Raw genomic sequence first — 18,255 nt, 5'->3', positions numbered from 1 at the left:
GTCAATACGATTAATTTTCATTATTTGATGGTTTTATTTTTCAAACCCATGCTTTGAAGGCTCCCCATGAATTATCGACTAATGGAATAACTCAAATTAATAGAAGTTTTAACGATACCATTCGCTTAGGGCGTGAAAGTTCAAATCTCAATACACTGACTGATATTGCTTCACCAAATCTGGAAATTTAGATCGGAGGCGCATTAGTATCTAGGTATGAAATATGAGTGCCCAGAAGATTATTGTAAAACAAAACAAAACAAAGAAAACAAAAAGAAAAAAACGGGAGTGAGACAGAGAAGAATAGAACACATCCTATCTATTCCAGCAAGGCCAAAAAGCCTCTGGCGAAATATTTCTTACCTAGTGATAGTATATCGTCAAATAGGGCCCGGTTATTTTTGAATACGAGAAGGACAACCAGGCCTGAAAATCTGTGCTCCGCTTAAGATCTATTTCGGGGCTGAAGAGCGTGTCAGTCACAAAAGGAGCAGAAGGCTGATCCGTGCAGAGGGCTTACCGGTACGATTCTAGGTTCTCTGTATAGGACTTCGAATGTTCTGACCATCCCCATTTCTCAAAAATATGGGTTATGGTTCGTGCGATAACTTCGTCATTGATACCAGTGAGAGGGAGATATGCCTTCGGTTGGGGCAGTGATTTGTGTGGCTGAATCTCTAGATTGAACAGCAACGCGACCTTGTCCGCTGAATCTCCCGCTTGTGTGGGCCTTTCTGGAAAGGAACGTAGACCCTCCGGGATACCAAGCGACCCCCACAACTCTCGGAGCATACTTAATCCTGTAAGGGTCTCCTCATCTCCGAGTCTACCTCCCAGAGTCCAGATGTCTGATATGCGGGCAAAGTCTACTTGAAACTCTGCAACATACAATTTAAAGCGGGTCTTGCTTGGTGCCACAAGGTCACACGAAACAAAGCAAACGGACGTAGTGGAAGGAGCACCACTCAAGAAGTCTTCAATCATGGCCAGAGGACTACGAAAGACCCCTCCGTCGTCAACCTTTCGAATTGCGGAGAAGGCAAGCTGCGAGATGGGCGTTCCGGTTGCTGCACATTTGACAAGAGGATAAAAGTATAACTTGACAGATAGATCACTGCCTTTCAAGTCTAGAGCCAGGATGGTCTGAGTTTTAGAGGGCTGGGAGTCCAGTTCGTGACGGGAGGAAAGATAGTGTTGTTCCTCATCGGTTACCGTAAGACTTGTAATCAGTTGGTGATATAGCTGCAGATCCACCTGCGGACGCAATTGTTTCAGCCGATTCAAGGCTTCGTTGATCATCAGCCTGTTGCACGGGTCATCACCAGTACTTGCAGCTGCACTGGTAGGCTCGAACGCGATTCGAACTGTTGCTTGTTGCTTGGTCCAATTCTGACTGAACTCAAGAGGCCCAAGACCCCCGAGAATGCACTTATACAGTCCGGGTCTGGATGTTGGAAATGGTCCAAGCATCGGTATAATATGGGTGCCAAAGAGGTACAGGTGCTCAAACTGCTGGCATAGACTGTACTTGGCGTCGTAAAGCATTTTCCCCAGCATTGGGGCCATGTTTCTCCACCAATCATACTGGTCAAGGCTAGGGGGGGACATGCATCTGGTCAGAGAAACGTATGCACGTGACCATTCCGGACAGGAGTTGGGCGGACCCATCGGAGGCATTCCTAGACTCTGCGCAGATGCGGGCATTTCAGGCAAATCGATGGATAGTGTACGTGGTCCACCGCTGGGAAGCTGCGTCGCTATCATGGTAACATTGTGGACTATCCGGATTTAATACCTAGCGGATCTGGATATATCCTGCGAAGAACTGCATTGATGTCACCACTCCTAGTAATTTACTGCTACTCCACCTCCGCCGGATACACAGCTAGCGCTTGGCGTAGGTGGATATATCTCCGTTTTGGCTTCCTCTAGAAATCCTTGGTTCTTCTGTGGGTCAACTCATCCGACATTCTGGACGCACCCACGGTCGCCATTGCCGCGCACAGCTCATGGTTCTGCGTTCGGTGGTACCCGTGGTTCGCTCCATTCTTTCTTAGTACGCTTAGTCGATCCCTTCCAGAACCCAGGACAAATTATGTTCTAAAGGCTGGTCCTGGGTGACAACGAAATCGAAGAAAACTAGGCCCTAAGAGCTCTACACAGTCCGAAATCTAGAACGGCCGCTCCCTGCGGGTGTATGTCAGGTTACACAAACACATGGCCGGGGAGCATTGCCGATCAAGCAGTTGTTTGGGCCGGTTCTGGCCTTCGGATATGTAACTTGCCTCGGTGGATTCACTGCGGCTCTAAGCTGGACTTTCGGTGTCCTTGAGAATCAGGTGATGCCGTTCTTCGAAGTAATTGGGAAGCTGTCGGTGTTCAAACCCAGGATCACTAGTATGAGGTGAACTAGCATAAACGTGTGTCACGCTTATCCAGAATGTGGGGAAACAACAGGCCACCCGGGGGGGTCGACTGGGTGCTAGAACATCTCTGGCGGTGGTCCAGCCCATCTCCAAAGATGCAGTAGATTTTTACCATTCTCGGGCTGAGATAACTTGTTTACGGGTTAAGTTGACCGTGCTATATAAACCGGGGGATCTTGCGGTTGATCGGGCGCATTCAGTATCTACTCGGTTCAACTTCGTTTTTCTCCACAGTTGGAAATAGTTATTTACAGTTTTGCTGGAAGCCGAACATGTCCAACATGCAGGTTCCGGGGGACCTGGCGTATGAACTCCCAGGCAGGTTTCCCAAACTGAATGAGACCGGTGGCCACAGTAGACAGACAGCTCTGGTTACGCTGCAAGCAAATCAGTGTAACGCTCTTGCACGGATTCCGAAGGATGGGGCAACCTCCATTTATCAACAATTGATGTCCGCTTGGCCAGTACTCCTGGCCGAGTACCTTGATTCTTACAGTGTTTGCTTCGGCACTCTCGAAAGCGAAACTGGGTATAACACCATTGAGCAATGGTCAGCGGTTGTACACCCAGGGCAGCCAATCTCCCAATCAGTTACTCTGGAGAAGGCGGGAGTATTGTCGTTAACGCAAGACGCGCAAGATGCTCCATTCAACACTTATCTGGCCCGGAAGGGATCCACTGCCAGGAGCTCATTCCCCACTTCGTCACACACCTGTGTACCCATGGTACGCCCTACCCTAATATCATACATGGCCCATTAGACGTAGGTTGGGGACTAGGCTTATGCTAATGTTTAAGGCCGGCGATATCACGCTCATTGCGGACGACTCCTTAGCCACCCCAGGCATAGATTGCTATTACACAGTCTCCTTCATGAGTAGGAAACAGGCAGAGAATGTTATCACAGCGCTGGGCGCGGTGCTTGATCATCTAACATCCAGCTCGCTCCTACCATTGCGGGAGTTGACTTTGCCTCACCATGACCACTATAGACAGATAGCGAGCTGGAACAATCGGGCCCCGAAGAGACAAAATGATCATTGTATACATTATCTCTTTCAGCTGCAGTGTACGCAAACCCCGGGAGCACAGGCGGTGTGTGCCTGGGACGGGTGCTTCACGTATCACGAGGTGGATATATTGTCCACGAAACTCGCGGCGCGACTCAGAACACATGGCATCTCAGAAGAATGCATCGTCCCTATTCTAGTTGAGAAGTCAAGATGGGCTGTGGTAGGGATCCTAGGTGTGCTCAAGGCAGGGGCAGCATTTGTACTCTTGGACATCTCTTACCCAGTCGCTCGCCTCCAGACCCTCTGCCAGGATTTTGCGCCACGGGTATTAATCCGGTCGACAGGGGCACCTGCCGCAGACCTAACAGAAACCGTTATTGTTGTCGGCGATTCCATGTTGGATTGGGCGATATGCGAGCCACCACAGACTTCAGTAACCCCCCAGAATGCGGCGTACATATCGTACACATCTGGATCAACAGGAAGACCGAAGGGCGTAATCATCGAGCACGGTTCATTTTGCACAAATGCCATTGCGATTAGTGGGCCTCAGAACATGCGGAGATCCTCTCGAGTTTTACAGTATGCATCCTTTGCGTTTGATGTCAGCATTCAAGAGTGCCTTTCGCCATTGCTCCTTGGGGGCTGTACATGTATCCCGTCTGAATCACAGCGAGTAAATGATCTGGAGAGTGCCTGTGCCGAACTTCAGGTCAATTGGGCCGAGCTTACTCCCTCCGTTGCCAGGATTTTGCAACCCAATAAAGTCCCTTTAATCAACACACTTGTTATAGGAGGGGAGACTACATCGTGGGCTAACATCGCGAAATGGGATCGTCTCCACTTGATTTCAGCCTATGGTCCAGCTGAATGCACCATTGTATCCACAGTCCAACCGTTACTGAAGTTTCCCGGAAATATTGGTCGGTCGTTCGGCGGCACAACCTGGATTGTGGACAAGGAAAACTACCACCGCCTACTCCCTATTGGGGCGGTTGGGGAACTAATTATCGGTGGGGCTATTGTTGGACGAGGCTATCTCAATCGGCCGGCACAGACTGAGGCTGCATTCATTAAGAATGCCGATTGGAAGCGGTCCTTCGGCCTTGAAGACAGTTATCGGTTGTACAGGACTGGTGATTTAGCCAAGTACGATGGATATGGGAATATCATATATGTTGGAAGGAAGGATACCCAGATCAAGATAAATGGTCAGCGGGTTGAGCTGGGAGAAATCGAACACCATGCGCAAATCTGCCTGAGAGACTTCGCCGTCTCGTGTGAGCTTATCGCATCCCATACCCAGAGGCACCTCCTGGCCCTTTTTGTCGCACCGACCTGGAAGTTTGCCAAATGCGTCTCCATAAGCTCCTTACTCATCGAACCAGACCATGAATTTCGACAACGAATTTCGCCTGTAAAGACTCGCCTGCAATCCACTCTTCCACGTCACATGGTGCCTACGGCGTATATACCAATGACGGAGATCCCTCTTACACGCACCGGGAAAGTCGATAGGAAGCTGCTACAAAGTGCTATTGCCCAGCTATCAGATGCACAGATGCGGAAATACCGTTCTTTGCACACAGACCTTTCTATCACGTTACCTAGGAAGCCACTTGAAGAACGAGTTCGAGAGCTGTTTGCGACAGTGCTTGAGTTGCGCCCAAATGATATAGGGACGGATCAAAGCTTCTTTGAATTAGGTGGCGACTCTATGGCTTCTATATCCCTGGTTAAGGAAGCTCGGAAGAAAGGGCTAGATATTACAGTGGCGGAGGTGTTTCAATCCCAGACCATCAGCGATCTAGCGGCCAAAGTGCAGGACATGCAAGGTCAGAAGGATAGGTCAACGCCGCAGCCATTCTCCCTCCTGAGTGACGATAACTTACACCTCATCACTGGAGCTGCAGAGCAGTGTAAACTGGATCCTAGTGACATTGATGATCTGTACCCTTGCACCCCAGTTCAAGAAGCAATGATAGGGAACACTGCAGTTGATCCGAGTGCTTTCCAAGCCCGGTTTCTTTTCCGCCTCTCGCCTACTATAGATATTTCTCGCTTGAGGCATGCATGGGACGTGGTCATTGCTGCTCATCCAATCCTACGAACAAGGATCGTCCAAATTGACACACCTCGGGCACTTCAAGTTGTTGTCTCCCACAAGAAGGACATGCCATGGTGTTCCGTCGAACAAGTCCAAGAATATAGGCAACCACTCATGTCACACGGTACGCCTCTCATCCATCTTGGCATAGCCCGTGAACAAGGTAAAGAATCACCACCAACATTGATCCTTTCAATGCATCATGCCATATTCGACGGATGGTCATACGCAATACTCCTAGAGGAAGTGGACTCCGCATACCGTGGTCTAAAAGTCAGTCCGCAATCTTTCTCACCATTCATTAGGTATATCTTGGCCCAAGACATGGACACAGCCGAAAGGTTTTGGAAATCTGAATTCCAAAATCTGAACAGCGCCGAATTCCCTGTGCCAGCCCCGACGCGCAATTACAAGGCCTCTAGATCTGTTGCAAGGGTACGCTCCACCATCCAAATACCTACCTGGCCACGTGGAAGTTATACCCCGTCTACAATAATTCGTCTCGCCTATGCAATGCTTATCGCATCGTACACCCACTCCAATGATGTTGTTTTTGGCATCACCGTTAATGGTCGCAACGCACCCGTCCCTCAAATACACGATCTAGATGCACCAACCATCGCCACCCTACCACTTCGCACCATGCTTGATTCCCACCGTAGCGTCGAGGATACATTGATAGAGATGCAAGAGCATGCAACACGACTGATTCCATATGAGCAGACTGGATTGCGATGGATTAAATCATTTGGCCCTGAAGCAGTCCGTGCTTGTGCATTCCAGAGCCTGCTGATTATCCAGCCGCCGACCTCCAGAAGTATGCCAGAGCTTTTCAGGCAATTACCCGTCACCGACGCGGAACAGAGCAAATTTAGCACGCATCCCCTAACACTTATATGTGAACTTTCCGAGCATCCGACTCTAAATGTTACTGCCATGATCGATCCAGCAGTAATCTCTCCGCAGCGGACCAAGGGGATGTTGCAACATTTTGAAGATGTGATCCAGCAGTTAAGCCACAATCGTGAGCGACCAGTCAATGGTATTTCTTTTTGCCAACCAATTACATCTTCCCCCTTGTCTCAACCCAGCGTAACATGCCATCTTGAAGTCATAGAGAAGAGGGCGCAAGAGATTTTCAGTGGCGGTTCAGTAGCAGTTGCGGGAATGGTTGTCGCCAAAGATTCCTCCTCTGCGATTCTCGCTGTCTTTGTTTGCGACAGTCGGATAGGGTTCGACGCATTAAATGAGCCAAAGCCTTTCAGGACAGCAACTACGACTTATCAGCAAATCATGTCCAGGTTGGGACAGCACTTACGGCATATTATTCCAAGTACCTTGTCCCCGTATCTTTGTCTCCCAGTAAGTAATATGCCACGATGCCCCACCGGTCAACCGGACAGACAGGCACTATGCAATGCCGCATCCAAGTTGTGCTGGGACCACCTCCGCGACTTTGCGTATCCTGATAAAAAGAAAGCCTCGCGTCCGAACCCCATCCGACTAGCAAAGATATGTAGCATGGTTGCCCTCGCACTAGGCTTGGACCAAGGGGATATAGGCCACGAAGATGATTTCTTCGACCTTGGTGGCGATTCAGCCTCCGCCATGCAGGTTGTCATATCGTGTAAGAGGGAAGGACTCTCCCTAACAGCTCATGATATCTTTCAAGAAAGGAAAGTCGGCCTGATTGCCTGCAAGCTGCAGCCTCTGGCTGCTGCTGAACCTTTGCGAAAGGGTACCATATCCCTACCCTTGAGTAATTTCTTTTCTCAACAACACTTGACGCAGTATACCGATATAGCGACTCTTGAGGCCGATGTAAAATCGAAGCTACGAATACCCAGCATGGATGCTATCGAGGATGCATACCCATGCACGAGAGTACATGGTGGCCTGCTCCGGACCCAATCGCTTAGTGCATTCAGCTATGTCTCTCAGACTATCTGGGAGGTAGTCACGGACAGACTTGACAAACCTATATGCCCATTTCGCTTACGTGATGCCTGGTTAGCTGTTGCGCGACGTCACCCTGGGCTTCGAACAGTTCTGGTCAATAACTCTGGCCGTGAGCAAACGTGCGAAAAGATACATGTTGTGCTGCGCGGCATGCCATCACATGTTCCTGTACTCTCAAGCGTGAGCGAGACCCTGGTGTACGAGTCAGATTCGCAGATCGGCATTTCTGGGCCGCTGCCCTACTCTTTCACAATTTACCAGACGAAGCCAGGCCGGGTCTTTTGTAAACTGCAAGGGCATCAAGCATTCTTGGATGCGACTTCGGTATCTGTAATTTTAGAGGAGCTTGCGAACGCATACGGAGGTATATTGCCTTCCACCGTGGGTCCGTCCTATCGTTCTGCAGTCGAATATTTGAGTGAGACGCCCAGCATTCGGAGTCTAGAGAGCTATTGGGAGAAGAAGATGGCAGCTGCATTGCCATGTATTTTCCCCAAATTGCACAGCGAAAAGGCCCGGCCAGAGGCGCTACGCATTACCAGTGGCCAGATTGGAGATTCTACTCCTCTTCGTCAATATTGTTCTAGGAACGGCTTTACGTTAAGCAATATGTTTCAAGTCGCTTGGGGGCTTACGCTGCAATTGTACACTGGACAAGACGACGTCTGCTTTGGGACACTCGTCACGGGGAGAGACCTTCCTCTCCCAGATGTCCATAATACAGTTGGGTCCTTCTTCAATGTCCTTCCCTGTCAGCTGCAACTGAGCGCCCCAACATATATACTTGAAACCCTACAACAGAACCAAATGGAAATTGCGAACCGCTTAACACATCAATCCTGTTCTCTACAAGACCTTCTCCGGCTTTCAAATCATTTTGGCCAGGTATTGTTTAATACTTGCTTTTCTCTGGAAAAGCCATTATCGAACACACCAAGCGATAACGGCATTCGGTTCCAAGAGATCAGTACGCTTGAACCAACAGAGGTGAGAAGACACATTCCAGGAAACCATCGTGCGGTAGGCTAACTGTGCTGAACAATGATACAGTACGGCCTCTTCCTTGTCGTTATTGATAAAGGTGCAGAATTTGAAGCGCGGCTTACCTATTGGTCCTCACTTATGACCGAGGAACAGGCTGCTGAAGTGCTCGGACGATTTGTAGACTCCGCTTGCGCAATTGCAGCAAAATAATTGGGAATTTGAGGGTTTGTTGGGGCAATCCGGGGTGGAGATCAAGCACTAACTGTAATATAATCATCCAACTATTAATTACCAGTGGCAGTCCCACTAATTCTCAGCTGATGTCCCTTTTTCTACGGATAATTGTTTGTATCTGGTGCCAGTTGTGTATCACAGGATGCCACGAGAATGAACCATCCCACCCATTTAGTTGATCCTGTATTTGTCACAAATTGGATACGTCGGATCAGATCTGACCTGCTGAGATTCCCCACTATATATACACATTCAAATACACGACATTGCAGTTGCTTGCCTTTCAACTCGAGTAATGGCCAAATACTATAGCTGCAGCAGTAGTAATCCAGATATGCTTAACATACAAGGGGCTGAGACTTAGATTGATCATAGGAATTTTCGCGGAGGAGTTCTGAGTGCCCAGCGAGTACAGTGATAGAAAATGCTGTGTAATTAAGCCAACTGCGCCATCTGCGGGCTTTGGAGAAATCATTTGGTAAAAGCTTAGAAGGCTAGTCTAAGGGAGTCATTTCTGAACAACAATTCGCCCCACTCTCTCCTTTAAGTGTGAAGGGTATAAGTGTAACCTCGGGGAATTGCACCACAGCGAAATGAGAAAGACAATGAGCGATACCTTCGTGTACTGTGTATCAGCTGTCCTAATACACAGCATTAACCTTCCGCTCCCCCTGTAGCATCTTTAATTTCTGTAAGTGTCACTATGAGCGTGCCAGATTGGACCATGTTTTGGCCACAGTGCGTTGCCGTGATGGATCACATCATCCTAGGTAAACAAGAAATACAGTAACTTGTTTCGTTTTGGATCTTCAGCGGTGGTTCTACCTTAACTGGAAATGGGTAATAGACCTGGGGTAGAAGGAATGATATGCAACACTAAGGTAACGATTGACTAGCCAGTAAGAGACCCATAATGAACAGCAAATTCCACGTTCTTGCGCCCTGAGACGTTATTTTAATTTTCCCGCCCTGGTATATATTAGTAAAGTCGCCAACGTTTACTCTATTAGTGTTGGTGGAGGATATCCTTACCATGAATGGAGCTTCGCATTCTCGGAAGATGTCCGTTATCGTGCAGTCGTCTAGTACAGAGACGAAAGACGGCAGGACGTGGAATGGAGAGATTACAGCGAATCCGCACGCTAGAAGAAACACACCACTGATATGCTGGGCTACGCATCTCTCTTCCAATGGAAGAGTCTTACCCAAACAACAGGATTGAATATGATACTGCTATCCATATTGTTATTGACTGGAAGTGAACAGAGGCCCAACTATGTAGTTATGGTCGTCTAGGATTATACTGCCCAGTGCCATGCGTGATACAGTAACATGCTATACTTACTTTAGGCAGCAACGTTTGCTACATACCTTGTGGGTATATCCGCAATTTTGGGGCTGCGCTGTTTGATGGTATATCTAATCCGATATGAAAGTAGTTACGTGCGGCCTCTATTAAAAGTTAACCATTTTTTACAGCAGCCACTCTAGTTCCATTGGATGCCTTGACAGTTACTAGTACGCCGGTCTGTCTATCTATTGCACTAAATCTTTCTGGGATAACTTGGTCACAGGTATACCATAATACCAACATGTCTCCAATTGCGTTGCATAAAGTGGTAAAATGGCGAGCGGCAAAACAAAGGATAGATAGACACGGTATACCCTCTCCCAAGCACTTACTGATGCTCCACGAGGAATGGCCGTAGCCGATATTAACAAACAGCCCCGTATTGACCACGTTCAACCTTCCAAATCTGGAAATGGACCATAGAAAGATTTCTATCGCTGCTATTAAACGAATACGGGTCCTTATTGCTATCGTCTACTACTAGAGTCAGGTTTTTAAAACAGGATGGACAAGACTATCATGGATCATGCTAGGCGATCTCCTCACCACATCTTTCAACTTAGTGCATTGATGACGTCATGTTTGACTAGAAAGATATGAACGGTTGTGATAATAGGATAAGTGCATCACAACTTCAATATGTGAAGTTTCCTCAAGGTATTTGACAACTCGAATAGCACCTATCATTCACAGATATTTAGGCTGAGCACAAATGTACGGTACTCTGTTCTCCTGGGGTGCATGGAAAGCTACTAGTATGATCACCCCTCGCATTTTTTTTCCCTTTTTTTTCAAACCCTTTGTGTTGGGGCGTCACTTGACCGTGCTGCCCCCTGCTATAGTTATACTAACGTAACTGGTAAACGAGCGGGCCATGCCAGTCGAGCGGGCCACCTTTATTCCATACAAAAGAGTACTTTTTGAAACCAGTACCTCAACAACCAAGGCTAGTAGTGATCTGAATCTTAGTATATATACTAATTCAATACTGCAGATATAGGTATTAAAAAGAGAAAGCTCTAGATCTAATAATATATCAGGTAACATAAATTACATTGTATTTTTGGTAATTTATCTATAATTGTATTTGAAATGTGAGAAAAATATATTAAAAATGTATTAAAATATAATTTCTATTCAAATACCCTATATTTATATCAGTATCAAATATTATATTACTACCATCTCTGGTTGTTGAGATACCTGGATTATGAAAGTGCCATTTTATATGGAATACAACATGGCCCGCTCGACTGGCATGGCCCGCTCGTTTACCAGTTATGTTAAGCTAGTTCGACTTTATCTAATCGGAGCTTTTCGCAAGGCTGAACCTTCGGTTTCGTAACTTTGATCCGATCGTTGTTGCTAGGTGCCAAGATGCGGCCCGCTGAGGAGAGTTACGGCAGACCCTTAAGACAAAACTGCAATAACAAAAATTTCATGCAAGCGCTACTGTGGTTGATCACCTGATGCACGGCCCCACCTGATGCACGAATTTCAACATAACGTCAACAACAAAACTGAAGCCTTTTAACCACATACAACCTGAATTATACAGAGATATTTCGGTAGCTTAATACTAACATCCTAAAGAGCCTATATATACATCTTTTTTCTCCCGGAAGCGTTGTGGGAGGCGGATCTGCCTATCTTATTGATTTACTGTTATAGAGGCCTCCGCGATACCTTTAGTATCAGTAACTACTCTATCTATACTATTCTTTATCTCTGGAGTTATTGGAAGATTCTTCTTATACCGCTCGGTATATAAGACCCGGTAATAGTAAGATCCTGTTAGCATAGATATATATAATAGTAGTAATCTACTCTTGATTGCTATCCTATAAATATTGCCTATTATCTTCTCTTTTATACTATTGTTTAGAGAAGATCCGCTTGTCTTTACTAATAATTCTAATAAGAAACTTTTTTTTATCTATATTATAGATATTCTCCGGCTATATATTATATTCTTATATCTTGCAGTGGAGAAGCTCAAAATATAATATATATTTATTTACAGAATCAGCCTGCTTTCAAGAGACATCCATGCCAGTAGTATATTTTAAGAGAAGATTATCAGGAAATTGCTTTAGCCAGCAGCTAGGCCAGTATTTTCCAGGCCTCTTTCGAGTAATCTCTGTAGCAAAATTCCTAAGCATCTTATATAAAGAATATAAGCCACATTCAGTAAGCTTCTCTATATAGCTAATAAGGACTTTTGATTGCTGGTTATTGAGTACTTGCTGGTTTTTGTACCTAAAAGAGTTATTTGAATTTAAATTGCCACTCTCTAGAATATTCTGTAAGAGCCGCCAAGGCAAGAGAAATGGGGGAGATCGCCACGAGCGGAACACGACGGGCGCAAAACTCGAACACCATGCGGTCATCATGCAAGTGAGGCTCAATTACGGCTACTTGCGATAGGACCTGGCAAGGCTGATGGAGAGTAGTTGCTGACAAGGGGGGATTACATGCCCAAGGTCGCTAACGCAAGACCTACAAACCATACAGATCAGCAAAAGGATCATAGCTCGCATCCAGATGCTGGGTATGTTCAATTTCATTCGCAATCATATTCGCTGTGTCCTTCCCATACACTTCCGCGACCCACGCGAGAGTCAGATCAATCCCCGCAGTGACCCCTGACGCAGTCCAGATATTTCCATCCGTCACCCATCTCGCACGAGGGACCCAATCCACTTTGGGTCCTAAGGCCTTCATCTCATGAAACGCATTCTTGTTCGAGGTGGCTTTTCGACCGTCCAGCACCCCCGCGCGAGCTGCCAGTCCGGACCCTGTGCAGACCGTGATCAGATACTTCAATGACGAGTAGGTCTGTTTGATGAACGCGATGGTGTCCAGAACGGCCGGGCTCGATCCTCGCGTGCCGACCCCACCGGGCACGAGGAGCACGTCCAGAGGCGGTGCCGTCGCGAAGGTGTGTGTGGGTACGATTTGCTGGCCAATGACGTGCGGGTTGGTCATGGAGGTTTTGCTGGTCACCGGATCCAGAGTGGAGGATAGTACAGATAGGATTAGGGGATGGGTTATAGACAGGACGTTCAAACAGTCCAGAGGACCGAATGCGTCCAGGGCCTGGAAGCCAGGGAATAGGGCAATACCCACGCGAAGGGAGGTGGATTCTGCCATATAAGAGACTGAACGAGAAAGGTTGGAAGAAAACATACCTGTCATGGTTAAAGTATGCTGAGTGGCTCCTGTCGGGTGGTGCACGTGTGCAGGCACGAGAGGTATATATCCCAATTACTGACAAGATAGGTGTCAGTGATGGAGGAGTGACTCACCCTTCCCTCCTGACATATCTAGTCCGGGATCGGCGCGGGGTTCGGAGGCTGACAGTCCACCAGTCTACCAGTCAGTCCAACGGCAACAATGGCGAGCGGGATTGAATCCCTGTGACTTGATAATCAATTCTACCGTTCTTTCTCAAGTACGATCCTGTTGTTATCACCTCCAGCATGCAGTCTGTCCTGGTTAGCTGATTGATCATTCATGCTTGGTAATGGTTCCTGGCTGTCTGTTCCTGCCGAGGTTCTACCGTGTGCTGGTCATCGTTGGAACACTACCATCTTGGGTAGACTAAAGTAAAGCTTTACCGCTATATAACGTGTTACTGCATCATACAAGATATTCAGTCGTGGGGTTCAATTCCCTTGGGCACCTAGTGAGGGCGATAATATTTCCCGTTTAGGTAGCCTAAGCGAATACTAAAGAGTTTATATTATTATTATTAATCAAGTTTAACGTCCGTATCGAGCCCATTGACGATGGATGGCAGACACATGTTCTTAGGCATTGGCCTAGGCCACTGCCTCTAGATCAGCCCTAAGGGCGCTATCAGCGCCCTCTATCAATTGTATATTCATTCTGATCCTTTTCTCGATTATCTGTACTAAGGCCTCTAGGCTATACCCTTCTTAGTATCTATTGCATGCTAGGCATTATCTAGCGTATCTATATTGCCCGTTTTGCTATTCTTTCTCTCTATAACATAATTCCCAACCGAGCGCCGCACCTCATATAAAATTCTGCCCGTGGCTGAACTATTAGGGCCTTTATCAACAAAACAATCATATTTCTATATAAAAGCGAATTAGGACATTAATTAGGACATTGTCTGTGAGTATGCCATAGAATATGACAATCACTACAGCGCGGGGACGCTTGTACGCGCGGCCTAATTGGAGATAGCTCTTAATCTATAAGTATAGTATCTTGAGCTTCTTTAACCTTATTTTCATGCTGCATATACTCCCGAGCTTCCTGGACTGAGAAGTCTTCAGTGTAGGTGATTTGGCAATTAGATCACTTCTTTTTCTGCTGTTGTTTATCAATTATACCCCGTAAATATTGGTTTTCTTGAGCTAAAAAATGCCCTATTGTTGTATACTATTTCACATCTCTTAATCAATTGGTTTAAAGCAGTCTTTGTAGGAGAAGAAGGACTCTGTATATACAGCAGACCCTTAAGACAAAGCTGCAACAACAAAAACTTCATGTAAGCGCTGGTATAGGACTGGCAGAAAAATGAATATGTACGTACATGATGGCCTGCTTGGTTTCACCACGTAGCTGTGGCTACTTGTCCAGAGCACCACGAAGAGGTGCAAGCCTTGCTCAGGGTGTTGTACACAGGGCCCGTACAACTAGGAGTGCTGGTGCTGGGATATATTAGTGGCGGACCTGACCACCCACCGCCTTTGCCGGATGGGTGGCCGGCAATGGAGAGATGGATTTTGAAGTAATTTATATTTCAATACCTAGATTCTGTAGAATCTATAAAATAAAACTGGTTACCAGATTCTCCTGCCTTTTTACTGTTATGAATCTATACAAGACACGTGATTACCTAGCGACTTGGCCTTGGCTAGATCTCTAACTCTTCAGCCCTTGAAGGCTTTATCTATTAGTAGTTGATAGAGGTGACAAGAAGCGCTCAAGATAGTTAATATAGTTATCTATAGAATTAAGTATCTATCAGAATAGCATCTGGTCCTTAGTAGGCTACGTATATGTAGCTGATACATTTTTATCCTGCCTATCTTTCTCCTGAGATCACAATAATTACTATATAAAGCAGGTTTTTGATCTTCCACAGAAGGCGCGGGTAAGAGATAACCATACACTTCTCTATATATCTTACCTGTTTTCTTCTTATTTAACTTCTCTTTAACTCTTCTATCTATAATAGATCAATTTGCATCCCGTACGGTCAGTATACCACTATTTCCAAGGTGCTGAATCTCTTACTTAGTAGATCTACAGCACTGGGTTACCTGGGCCGATTTAATTTGCTCTAAAGTAGAGTTCATAACTGCAAGTTACTCAGATTAAAGTTTCTGCTGATAAAATAGATATTCTAGGCAGCGCTTAACTTGTGGAGAGATCTCTGTAGAATCCAGTAGATGGAATAACTTCTTCTGATTCTTTTTTACCTGTAGAGAGGCAGCTTTGTATGGCCCAAGATCAATAGCTGAACAAGACATGGCTTATACAATACTTGAAAATAGTACCCAGAATAATAACTAAGAAGGCCATATACACCGCTACTTGGAGATTATAATAATCTGAACAAGGCGGATAACTAGGCGGTATACACATGCTTTACGGAAATTTTTGTTGTTGCAGTTTTGTCTTAAGGGTTTGTCGTAAGAGTGCTTGATATTCTGGGTCAGTTGGTCTGCTCGTCTTGGCATGCCCAAATTGCGGGGGTGCTTGTGCATAAGGGTCGGAGAGGATAGATGGAGTATTGTTAATTATCCCGAGACAGACCCGGTAACCTAGAATAACGCCAGGCGGCAACAAGCGCCAACGTTTTGAGCTCTACTTAGCAAATTTCGGAGACTTTACGGGTGTATGGCAACCAAGTGGGACCCTTACTGCGCCAGCTAAACCCTGCATTTCTAATGCCATAGGATACTACTCCGCGATTTAGCGATTTCAACCAACCCCAGCTAATGGGGCCTGGGCATATGGGGCCACCTGTTACACATCTGGGCAACGTTTGCGATGAGGGTCCAAGTATCTCACGACTAATTGCGAAGCTAAGGGACGGTTGTGGATACCTAACCTCCTCGCAACATTCGTTACCGGCCTCCGCGTTGGGTTTAGATATAGCACTTTTCTTTCCCCTTCTTTCTCCCTGTCCACGTACTTACTCCGCCACCTAGAGGCCATTCATCATGTAGTAGACCCTGCCGTTATTCTCCAAGATAAAAAACCATCATGTAGGTTTAATATTCCACTAAAGCAGATGCATAGCCCAGTTGGTTGGACTTATGGAAAGGATATATGGTGTAAGTCAGAAACACGGCGTACGAGGGTTTGCAAAGCATTAATGGCTGCAGTGCCTGTATTGCCATGGGCTGAAGACCTGATAACAAGCGCATAGTTACATCAGGGGAACGGCGAAGGAGTGAGTGTGAGCACCTTGGTGGCAAGAAATACGAGGTCAGAGGAACGGCTTTACACGCTCGTGTGCGTACATCGGAACCCGCCAATTTACCAAGGTAGTCGGGTCCTGATACCCTTGCATATCAAATCATGCATGGAAGTACGGATTTCGCTGTTAGTTAATGTTCAAGTTCGTTTGTGGAGTTATGCGCCACCCCATTATCAAGATAGGACGTGTATATACTCGATCTTCCAACACAATTGTAAGGATATCTGCACGAGACAATTCACCTTCATCGCCTTTGCTGCGGTAAACCTCAACCTAGGGCTACGACTAATGCATGAAGGCGCTACATGTTTCTATGCTATTCACACCGCTTCGCAGGCGGCACCATTGCTGGCTACTCGCATTGCAATACTGATGTCATCCGCGCAACATTCTGGTACTAGAAAGTAATATCTCATAGCTAACTGAGTGGATACACTCGATACTGTGGTGGGTTAGCCTAGGCTACACGGGTGTATTGGTTTTAAGCTCCTGCCATTCTTTGGATATGCCTCTTTCATATCGCGGGAACGTGGTAAGTCGGACAGGTCGGTTGCCTGTTGCCTCCTCTTGATTGAACGTGAGTTTGACTTATTCCAGCTGGCTGATAGGATGTGTCGGCCTCTTGCTTGTTCAGGCTCTTTAGGGTCTGCATACCTCAAACCTCATCTCACTTCCAATCTCTGTGGGATAGGTGCCCTCGTAACGTCTCTTGGTTCTCTGTTCACATCAATGGACAAGAGTTGACCCCACTAATGTAAGACTGACCTATCTCTGTCGATCTTATCGGTCTTACTCCAGAAAGAGTAGCTTTGGCCAGTTTCTAGGCAGCAGAAGGTAGAAGGATCTCGGACTAGATGGTGCGGCATTTCCCGCTTCCTCTACTCTCAGTTTATGCGCGCACTCCATCACTTTTCCATCACAAACTAGGAAAGTTATGCGTCGGTTCGATTATCATTCGCTACATGTGAAGCTACTGCTGACCCAGCAACAACTATAAAGTCCTTGTCCAACCCATAAGAGATTGTCTTAATCATCGCACTTCCACTATATCCCAACCGGAGCTTAATTTCAAACAAATTGTTTTCCTCCTTTCTAACAACCACAATGCGCCCAGTCAATCTGGCTCGAGCTGCTATGGTCACCTGGGCCTTGCAGTTTGGCTCTGCTGTTGCGGCGGAAAGAACCAACTGGAAAGTCGAGGTCTTTCTGGATGATCTTTGCGAGCAGTCGACCGGAGTTTGGATCGATAATCATAAGTCTGGGTGTGAACGACTCGACAATCTTCCTGATATTCGATCCATTAAGGCCACGGGCGATGACCTGAATGCCCGGTGTGGCTGGAATGTCTTCGCCTGCGAAAACACCGAGTGCCAGAAGGGCTGGGAGTTACAAAAGGATATCTGTCTCCGAGTCGGCGTTGGCGACCTGAAGGACGCGATCAAGAGTTACATTGTCGTTGAAACTCCTTGCGTCTAATCTTAGAATCAAATCAGTTTGGTGAGATTATCAGTACAGCCGACATAGAAGCCTTGGCACAATGTCTAACATAGAGTTTTCATAGGCACAAGCGCCGAAAGAATGTCCAACCGATATGCTTCGTCGAATGGCTCCTCTATTCTAGGATGGATCGGATACAATGTACACAAATACATCCGGGGTGAAATCCATCATGTCGTTCTCTTTGGCCATTGCGACATGAAGCCTGACCTGTATTG

The 18,255-nt window shown here is 46.6% G+C and overlaps 4 protein-coding genes across 4 annotated transcripts; 2 read left to right on the top strand and 2 right to left on the bottom strand.

Moving 5' to 3' along the window:
• Window positions 1-363: 363 nt before the first annotated feature.
• On the bottom strand, window positions 364-1,608 carry BDW43DRAFT_299898 (putative dimethylallyl tryptophan synthase; the record flags this gene model as incomplete). Its single annotated transcript, XM_032044808.1, has 2 exons — window positions 364-463; window positions 521-1,608. The coding sequence occupies 2 exons, from the start codon at window positions 1,606-1,608 to the stop codon at window positions 364-366; spliced, it is 1,188 nt and encodes a 395-aa protein (XP_031900774.1).
• Window positions 1,609-2,698: 1,090 nt separating this feature from the next.
• On the top strand, window positions 2,699-8,699 carry BDW43DRAFT_310612 (nonribosomal peptide synthase; the record flags this gene model as incomplete). The annotated part of the gene is made up of 3 exons (XM_032046989.1): window positions 2,699-3,151; window positions 3,225-8,492; window positions 8,556-8,699. The coding sequence occupies 3 exons, from the start codon at window positions 2,699-2,701 to the stop codon at window positions 8,697-8,699; spliced, it is 5,865 nt and encodes a 1,954-aa protein (XP_031900773.1).
• A 3,620-nt stretch (window positions 8,700-12,319) lies between these two features.
• BDW43DRAFT_274674 (DJ-1/PfpI family protein) lies at window positions 12,320-13,604 on the bottom strand. The gene is made up of 2 exons (XM_032041751.1): window positions 13,550-13,604; window positions 12,320-13,491 (listed from the first exon to the last, which is right to left on the bottom strand). The coding sequence occupies exon 2, from the start codon at window positions 13,270-13,272 to the stop codon at window positions 12,574-12,576; it is 699 nt and encodes a 232-aa protein (XP_031900772.1). The 5' UTR covers window positions 13,273-13,491; window positions 13,550-13,604; the 3' UTR covers window positions 12,320-12,573.
• A 4,040-nt stretch (window positions 13,605-17,644) lies between these two features.
• BDW43DRAFT_310610 (uncharacterized protein) lies at window positions 17,645-18,016 on the top strand (the record flags this gene model as incomplete). Its single annotated transcript, XM_032046988.1, has 1 exon — window positions 17,645-18,016. The coding sequence occupies one exon, from the start codon at window positions 17,645-17,647 to the stop codon at window positions 18,014-18,016; it is 372 nt and encodes a 123-aa protein (XP_031900771.1).
• Between the last annotated feature and the right edge of the window lie 239 nt (window positions 18,017-18,255).

The sequence above is a fragment of the Aspergillus alliaceus genome (genome assembly GCF_009176365.1).
Source record: "Aspergillus alliaceus strain CBS 536.65 unplaced genomic scaffold BDW43scaffold_19, whole genome shotgun sequence".
Taxonomy (NCBI): Eukaryota; Fungi; Ascomycota; class Eurotiomycetes; order Eurotiales; family Aspergillaceae; genus Aspergillus; species Aspergillus alliaceus.
Note: the sequence above shows the minus strand (reverse complement) of the source record. Positions and strands in the feature narration are given on the sequence as shown.

What these genes read in the sequence shown, in the direction of transcription:
- BDW43DRAFT_274674 (XM_032041751.1), bottom strand. Translation starts at nt 13,272, where the DNA reads ATGACAGGTATGTTTTCTTCCAACCTTTCTCGTTCAGTCTCTTATATG.